The sequence below is a fragment of the Convolutriloba macropyga genome, unplaced genomic scaffold (assembly GCF_964194025.1).
Source record: "Convolutriloba macropyga unplaced genomic scaffold, txConMacr16.3 SCAFFOLD_605, whole genome shotgun sequence".
NCBI lineage: Eukaryota > Metazoa > Xenacoelomorpha > Acoela > Convolutidae > Convolutriloba > Convolutriloba macropyga.
The window spans coordinates 3,138-12,346 of record NW_027452738.1 but is presented as its reverse complement, the minus strand read 5'-3'; the positions used below and the strand labels follow the sequence as shown (position 1 = coordinate 12,346).

Below are 9,209 nucleotides of genomic sequence, written 5' to 3'. Positions count from 1 at the left end.
AACAACTCGCCCGCAGGCGTGAAACATAGCAAAGCAAAACACTGTGTAAAGTACACGATGTAGTTTAACAGTGTAACAAGGAAAATAAAACAAAAACGAAAATGTTGCAGCTAGCAACAGCCAGCTGACGCTTCGTCTTCAGCTGGGCCGCGGACCTTGGGCACGTCCGTCACGTACTCGTCCCTTCCCGCGGGTTTCTTGGGTCTTGATGGGGTTTTCTACCCCTGTCTTGGTGGTCGCTACTCTCGCCACGACACTACTACTACTACTACTAGGACAGCTGCTAGTATTGGTAATGTACCCGCAAACGACTTGTACAGCGGGCGGAGCAAATTAAAGGCCACCCGCGGCCACGCTGAATTTTCTATCATGGAATTTTTCCACTCTCAGATACCGATTCTTATTCCCCCCCCCCCCCCCCCCCCCACCACCACCATCACGACCGGTAGGTAGTACTTTAACCCTGCTCCACCCAAAACCCAATGACTTCGCGCAGTGCAACTGCCCAAGTTCCATATTATATCCCGTATTTTAAATTATTATTATTTAAGTATGGACTATATGCCATAACACCATGTTTTATATTACACACCTGCATTTATAAATAAGTTCATATGAGTGAATATGTAATATACAATTTTACAAGTCTATAATCCACATATAGACCCCCACCCACCCCGCCACCAATATGTTTAATATGTGCAACTGCCCAAGTTCCATATTATATCCCGTATTTTAAATTATTATTATTTAAGTATGGACTTTATGCCATAACACCATGTTTTATATTACACACCTGCATTTATAAATAAGTTCATATGAGTGAATATGTAATATACAATTTTACAAGTCTATAATCCACATATAGACCCCCACCCACCCCGCCACCAATATGTTTAATATGTGCGATATGACAATCAAGGTACCCTACCTACTGTGCTGTAGTTGCTAGCACCGGTGTTTAGCCGGACTGCCCTAGTAGTAATAATAATTTCAAATTTGAAATGTGGGAAAACTTTTACTTAGGCCACTTCTTAGTAAATTTTTCGTTTGAGTATTTCGGCCTTTTGTGGAGGTCGGGCCCGAAATGGGACTTCTTACTAAATTTTTAGTGGCCGTTAAATCAGGGGGCATTTGTGGAGCTCCACAAATCAGCCACATCGGAGACTATTTCGGCTGAAATAGTTTGATTTGTGGAGCTCCACAAATGCCCCCTGCTCGCTCCCCGGCCGGGACGCTGTACTTTAATCGGCGAGTACAGCGTCCCGCACGGAACGATCAGTCGATCCGTCGGACCCCTGATCGTTCCGTGCCGCAGCCCGCGTTTGCCGCCGCCCGCGTTCGCGGTGACCGCCTGACCAACGCGGGCTGCGGCACGGGCAGCTGATACGCTGCTGACTATGCGGCACCCGCGGATGGTCCGTTCTCGTACTAGCAGGCACGCGCGATCGCTCGCGACACCTGCACGAGTACTCGTACGAACCTGTACGTTTCATACTCCGGGAACTAAAAATTTACTAAGAAGTCCCTTTTGAAAAAGTCCGCCGATCGATGCTCGAGCAGGGGGCTTTTGTGGAGCCCGAGTATTTCGGCCTTTTGTGGAGCCAACGAAAAATTTACTAAGAAGTGGACTTTACAGTACAGTAGGCCGTAGTAGGTACACTTACCGCCGAAAGCTATTAGCTACCTACTCAACCTAGAGGTACGAGTACTAGTATCTCCTAAGTCCTACTGGGTACGAGTACAATTGCCATGTACCTACTACGAGTACGAGTACGAGTACCTATGTCGTACCCTCCACAGACCACATGTGAGAAGGGAGGGTAGGTTCTAGGTACCCTACCTACTACACCTTTCATGCATGCCTACAAAACTCTCGTACGAGTACGAGTACTAGTAGTCGCGATCATGTGTATTAATTAAAATCTTCAACTACAACTCTTATTATTATTATTATATCGCTACTTCTCGTAGTATTTGGCCGCGTGAATTAGGTGCCCTCTACGGGGTGTATGTGGGCCACGGCCCACGGGGCCACAGGGTGTGGCGAAACACTCGACCTTCGAGTCCTGCATGGTCTTGCATGCAACAATTCATGTCCCCCCCTCTGTTCCCACACGATCAGCTTACCCATATGCACCGACTGCACGCAACGGCCCCCCTTCCCAGCCTGAAAAATTGGCCCACAGAATATTGCAATGGAGATTCCTGAGGATCACATGCGCTGTTTGTCCTTCAGTGAGGAAGCCCCTGACACTACAGTCTTCTTCCAGGTCATACTTCTTCCTGGCCAGTGTTTTGTCTGGATAGGTTCAGGACGTGCGAAGGTGACCAGCCTGGTGGCGGCTGCAGCCACACCTTATGTGAGAGCCCGCCGCCTGCCTCTGACTGTGCTTCTTGCAGATCATCGAGGCCGCAAGATCGTTTTGCTTGTCCACAACACTATGTGTATGTGCCTGTCTGCGCCTGATGGTCTCCACTACGCGACCGCATTGCTCCAGTGCATGGCTACCCGTTCTTCTGCGTGTGCTTTCTTGCTAATTTCGGCAAGGCAATTGTGTCAGTTGTCACTCAGTGCGAACGTGTTGATTAATCAACCACCAAAGCACGCTCCGGCTTGTGACCCCTTCTCAGATGTCATTTGTTACATTGCTCTCATATCATCCACAGGATTCTGTTCCGAGCACCACCACCCTCATGACAGGTGAGCACGCCAGTGAAGAAGGATCTGCGCTGGCACGCAAGCTAGGTAGAGCCCCCCCCCCCCCCCCCCCCACCACCAGCAGCATGATATCACCACTGATTGCCGCAACGGCTGTTGAACTGAGGCCTGTCTCAGCGCACCGTTGGTGAGTGTCTGGTAGGTTATGTCCATCGTTTGACCGCTGATCGCACTGCAATGCCATCTTTCTGGCCCATGCAGCTGTCTTCCTCCACATGCCGGTCCTGTGCTCGAGCAACTTGCCACAGAACTCGCCTCTTCTTCAGGTAAGCTTGGGCCCTTCTTGAATCCATCCAAGTCGGCAGTAGCGTGGCTGCGCAGTCACTCCTCTCACTGCTACCGGTCGATTCATCTATTTGCCCACTGACCTCTACCTTCCGATAGTCTGAGCCTCAGCGATCGTGGCACATACCACCACATTGAGGCGCCTGAGCTCGCTCCGTTACAGGCGTGTGTTACTCAGTGCCTATTATGGTCGCTTTGCCTGCCTTGGAAAGAAAAGCTACCCTTGCTTATCATCAGGTTTGGTAGCATGTGACTCGGCCGCGTTGAGGTTTGAGGCTGATCAGAACAGTCACTGCCAATCGCATGCTGGACACTCGAGAAACATGAATTGCATATCATATGATAGCTAGGCATCCCCTCCTCTAGCTTCATCACACGTCTGCTGTTACCTGTGACCTATTCTTCTCTCGATTGTCCTTTCCCCAACTCTGTCTCTCAGCCTGGTGTTGCAAGCACACATTTGTAGAAATTCTGTCCAGTCTTCATCACTGCTGACCATACCACACCCTAAACTCCTGGTGTTGCCACTGGTCTCTGTGGTCCCTGGTGCTGTAGGAGCTTGCTCTCGCCCCCTGCCTGCTGTTCACAAATGCTTCCTGTCCCTTTTGACTGCTGTGCAAGTGGCATAGAGTCGGGAGGGTCGCAGTCATGTCAGCCTTGCTTCTGCTTTGTCGTCGGTGTTTGATAGCAACGTGGCAAACGCACACCAGCGCTTTCGGCAGATGTAACCAATGTGCTTGTTTGGCTCTCTCAGGCATTTGCGGAGCGCAAACTGAAGGACAGACTCAAAACACTCATGGGATCGTGATGTATCGTGACGTGCACGCAAGCTCTGCGGCAGAGAACTACAAGTGTACATACTGGGAAAAGCTTTCCGTCTGCAGCAATATGCCCGCCCGGCAGCCTGAACCTGAAACACACGCTGCTCTAAGTCACTATTCTGGCCGGTGGGTGGGTTTGGACATATTATGATGTGGTGGTGCAGTATAGACACTGAAAGAAGCCGACACATTGTGCCTAGCGTCTGGCCGCCAGCCGCGGATGTGCCTGATCTTCACTTTAGAAACACTACAGCACATTAGGAGTGTAACCATGCATCGGAGGTATATCGCACATGGCCAGCAAGTGCGCACCACTCCGCTTTGCGTTAATTATACGCCTTTTGAGACTTTGATTTCACGTGTTGCCGGGCTGGGAGAGGACACAGTGGTGCATCAGCAGCATACTGGCTCTCATATCTCCCAACAGTTGGACGGATTTGTGTTGCCTGCTGCACCTGCATTTAGATTCTAGCTCCAGCTCCTAGCTTGGCTGCCCCGGCCGTGCCCTACCCGTCCCCCGGCCAGTCCTTCGTACTTGATGAGTTCGGCCCTCTAGCAATCATATACGCGGGGATATCCTAAATATCCCTGATGTAGGCCGGATACAACGATGCATTGAGATGAGGGCGGCGGCCGCTCCTCATCGGAAGACGGAGTACCAGCATGTAGGGAATGTATGCCTGCGCGCGCGTGTATAATATGCGTACCACTCGAATCCATTTAGGAAACATCCATGTGCATGCGTTCTCGTATATATATTATGAGCTTGGTGAAAAAAAATATATATATATGAGCTTGCCTAGTCAACGAGTACCATATGTACTGCATGAGGGCGGGGGTAAGATTTGGGTACGGGTGGCAGTATCCCAGTATTGGGCAGGTACATGGAGGATACGTGTACGTAAGGATACTTTTTAAAGTACCGATAGTCGGCTATATCTGCACAAACCGGCCTGCCTGCCGCTACCGGCCGGCCGGGCTCTGTAGGGCTTGACGTACACGAATAGACTGAAACTGACTGAAAGTAAGTTTTTTGAACAGACTGAAAGAGTGAAAGATCACTGAAAAAAAATAGACTGAAAGAGTGAAAGCGGTTTGCAGGGAAGCGGCACTCCGTCACTGTCAACAAGTTGTCTTTTTCCACAACGCCCCCCTTCGCCCCAGCAAGCATCATCATGGCTAAGACGGATAAAGATCCCGATGGCAAGTCCAAGAAGAAACCCGGAAGGAAATCCTTGCCGGCCGACCTGGAGCAGAAGCGCACGGGGATGGTGTGCTCCGACAGAAACTATAACGTGCGTTTCTGCACCTTGCCGCCTCCCCACCATCCCTGAGCCCGCCGCCATAACACTTAGCGGCCACCGCACATATGCAGCAAGGCGAAACCCAGAATGGACCTGCATGACTTGCGAACAGCTCTTCGTATAATTTGCTTTGGACTCGACAGAGATGGACCCTTTGCAACAACACGCGGCTGTATGGTGGCGAAGGAGCAGCGCGCGTGTGTCGCGTGTGTGTTTTTGTGTGATATGGTGGTGATGGCCAGGGGTGTGTGAGGGTACCACTCATGTGCTTCCTCTCCCTTCCGCTTCTCGGCACCCCTCTCTTTTTCTCTCTTCGCACCCCTCTGCCCCCTCTTCTCCTTGAACACACGGACCCCCCCTCCCCGGGACCTCTTATGGTCCATCACTGCTCTGCCCTCCCCCCAAGTGCTTTGCAGAGGTGCTCCCCACTCGCTCACCCATAGCATGTCGCGCTCCCCCTTCTGTAATGCCCCTTTACCACCACTGTTCAAAGCTCCCTATCTGCTAAGCTTCCTGCCTCGTCCATCTGGCTGCCTTTCCATACCCCGACCGCCATGTTGAAGCATGACACAGTTGAGTCATGACATTTGATGCCTGCCATGACCATCTCTCTACAGTTTTTCTCCACTTGTGTCTGTGTGCATTATCCACCTCACCCTGTGCCGCTCCGGTGCTGCAGACCGAGACTTCTGGCTCTGCCAGCCAATACATGTCCCTTGGTGTAGACAACAGTTATTCCTTCGAGGACTTCAAGAAAGAGTTCAAGATTGAAGTCAGGTCCCAACGGCCTCCTCCCATGCATGCAGCTATGGCCAAGGCACACTGCAGTGCCAACAGCAGAGCCCATCTCAGTGCCTCCACCCTGCTTTGGAACATCGCCAACTGCCAAACCACAAAGGCATTGACTCTGAACGTTACCTCCTCTTAGGTCTATTGACACCGCAAGACAAACGATGGAGTTTGATATGATTGGCTGTGATCCCGCGATTGCTAATGCTTTGCGGCGAATTCTCATCGCTGAGGTGCCGACGATGGCCATCGAGCATGTCTTCTTCATAAACAACACGTCCATCATCCAGGTATGCATATTCCCATCGCAAGCCTCTGCTGCCGTACCTGAACCCCCCCCCCCCCCCCCCCCCCCGGCCCTTTTTTTCTGCCTCCCTCATACAGCGCCGTGACTGTCTGTTGACTGCCCGATGGTCTTTCTGCAGGATGAAGTTTTGGCACACCGTCTTGGCCTCGTGCCTTTGAACTTCGACCCAGACAAGTTCGTGTTTAAAACAGGTAAGCCGCCAGCTCCCGGGCGGTGCTGTGGTATCTCGTTTCTCTCTCCTGGAGTTCTCAAACAGGTGCTTGTGATTCCCGCTGTTCCCCCTGACAGCCGAGGAGGCGCCAAACGAAAAGAACACGGTCGTTCTGAGGCTCAAAGCTGAGTGCCGCCGGACGGGGGACGAAATAGAGAACTCTGCTGGTAGGACCGTTTTCTGTCTTTTTCTGTGTTTGCTTGCCTGGCCAGCCGTCCATCAGTCCCGGCGGCCGTTCGGCTGTCGCTCCATGCGGTTTGTCTATAATACTGCATAACTTTGATATCCTCTATTTGGCTCTCATCACGCTCAGTGTATTCGCGAGACCTGGTGTGGCTGCCAGAAGGCAGCGAATACCCCGAGGAGACATCCTGCCGGTTTGCATGTGGGCAGCATGACCTGCAGGCTGCCCATGTCAGTCAGCATGGGAGTGGTGCAACCCTAGGGCCTGTGGATAGCGACATTCTTCTGGCGAAGATGACACCAGGACAGGTATGTGCAGGGGGCGGATGGGAGTGATATGGCAGAGTCGGGGAGGGAGAGATAGAGAGGGAGGAGTAAGCAGCAAGGGGCAGTGAAGAGTGGGGAGCCCAGCAGCTGAGAACAACGATGAAAGGGGGGGGGACACGGTTTCGGTGACGGCGAAGGTCTGGGAGGCAGAGGAAGCCGCGAAAGGCGCAAATTTATGCTGGGTTTAGCGAAGGTACGCCGCTCAGGGCGGCGGATTAGGGGCGGCTTGTAGAAGTCCTGGCCTGACAATCATGCTGAACAAGTCAGCGGATGACTACACGCAACGCCGAAACACCTGTGTTGCACGCCCTGGTCACATGGTCTGCCATTGTTGTGCCGCTGTCTTACCCAGGCCATCGAGCTGGAAGCACACTGTATAAAAGGGCTCGGCCGGGAGCACGCAAAGTGGTCCCCGGTCGCCACCGCATGGTACAAGCTCAAGCCAGAGTTAGTGCTGTTGAAGGTGAGTGGACTCCGCCCTTGCCCTCCCTCCTTCCTTGTGTGCTTTCTTTCGGTTATGTGGAACTTTCCGCTTCTGGGGCCCAGGCCAGTCCCTTTTTCTCAACTTCCCACAAACGAAGGCAGCATATCATTGTCAGTCTTCAAGCCAGGCACTGCAGTTGACGTATAGCTGCTGCTCGTGTGTTCGCCACCCATCTTAACCGCCACTCCCCCACTGCTCTCTCTCTCTCTCTCCCTCTCTCATATCCGCTACAGCCGGTGACTGGCGAGCTGGCAGACGAGCTTGTGGAGGCCTGCCCAGGGCTGTTCGTGTTGACAGGGAAGGGCAGCAACCGGTCAGCAGAGGTGACAGACCCATCAAGCATGAGATGCTGCTCGAGAAGGTGGAGTCTATGAATCCTGGAGACTGTCGGTCTGAATATTTCCCGATGCCCCACGGCACACGGGACAGCTTTGCCAAAGGCAGTACCTGACCGGCGGCTGTGGCCATCTGTAGGTGCGCTGCATGTCAACGGAGCAGAAGTGGGCGCCTTACCTGCAGCTGCGCAAGCTCAAACACCACTTCATGTTCACCATAGAGTCCACTGGCGTGGTGTCACCGGTGGAACTGTTCAAGACAGCCATCGACATCCTCCATGACAAATTGCACTGCGGCCATCCAGGCGGTGTAAGAGCCCCTGTGGATGCTGCAACCTAACCTATGGAAGTATTACCTGGATTGTACTGTGCCCGGCTACAGACTACGGTACCGGATCCACCCCAGCCCCAGCAAGGCTCAGCCGTCTTGTAACTACCGATCATACGCTGTAAGTTCACATCGCCTCGAGCTGGAGCCTTGCGCACTTCCCACAGCGGTACTTGCACTTCCTCGTGCCAAGGGGATTTCGATCTGAGTGGGGTTTAGTGCGATGTCCTGTCTGGGTTGCACCAGACAGGTTCGCCCCATGGCGTGTGTTCGCGTGCATGCACCCGGCACTCCTCCTCCTCCTTGTCACCTTTGCGGGCCCGGACATTCTGCGCCAGGTACCCTAGCGACAAAATTGAATTGCACGGGTTCGGAGCAGGGCCAACACACAAGCAGAGAGGCAAGGCTCTGACGAGCCCCCGGTGGCGGTCCAGCGGAAGTGAAGCTAGCAAATTTATGGCTTGTGCAAACCCCTCTGCCAGCCCTGACAGCCTGTGTGCCCGCCACTGTACTTGAAACCTAGGGTTGCCTGACCCTCATGTCTAACAGCTCGTGAATTACCCTGCACGGCTGCATCCCTGCCTGCACTGACACCCTGGGCCAGGGTAGGTGAGGATAATGGATACCCTACCTGCGGAGGGGTGTACCGTAGGCCGTAAACAGTGTAGACATTAGACATTATTACAGTACCCTACTTGCAGTTGTATACATAGGTCGGCCTCGAGAGTACGAGTACTCGTACTGTACTGCGTACCTACTCTAGGTGATCCTACCCTACCTAGAACTGGGCAGGAGGGTAGGCCTAGGTATGCTAGGGAGTATACAAGTAGGTACTATCGCTAGGTATGTTACCCTGCAGCAGGGGACCTACAGCGACCGAGACACCGCCTGCCAGGGGGGTCCCTCCTGGTGCCACCGGGCCGGACAGGCGGGGCCCGGCCTGCCAGCCATGCCGGGTGCCAGGCCCAGCACCCAACAAAGCGGAGATCGATAGGTAGGGTATAGTACCCTAGCTAGGGTACTCGGGGTGCATCCGGGCATGTAATCAACCTATCACCCTAAGGTACAGTACCGGTACTCGTAATAAAGCCAGCAGGTGAGAGTGTGATTACG

General features: G+C 53.1%; 1 protein-coding gene and 1 pseudogene across 1 annotated transcript; both read left to right on the top strand.

Moving 5' to 3' along the window:
- The first annotated feature begins 2,117 nt into the window (after positions 1-2,117).
- Positions 2,118-4,104, top strand: LOC142357757 (uncharacterized). The gene is made up of 4 exons (XM_075409298.1): positions 2,118-2,363; positions 2,671-2,749; positions 2,924-2,988; positions 3,762-4,104. Exons 1-4 carry the CDS (start codon positions 2,199-2,201, stop codon positions 3,813-3,815), a joined length of 363 nt encoding a protein of 120 aa, XP_075265413.1. The 5' UTR covers positions 2,118-2,198; the 3' UTR covers positions 3,816-4,104.
- Positions 4,105-4,987: 883 nt separating this feature from the next.
- On the top strand, positions 4,988-8,200 carry LOC142357755 (uncharacterized; annotated as a pseudogene).
- Positions 8,201-9,209: the final 1,009 nt, after the last annotated feature.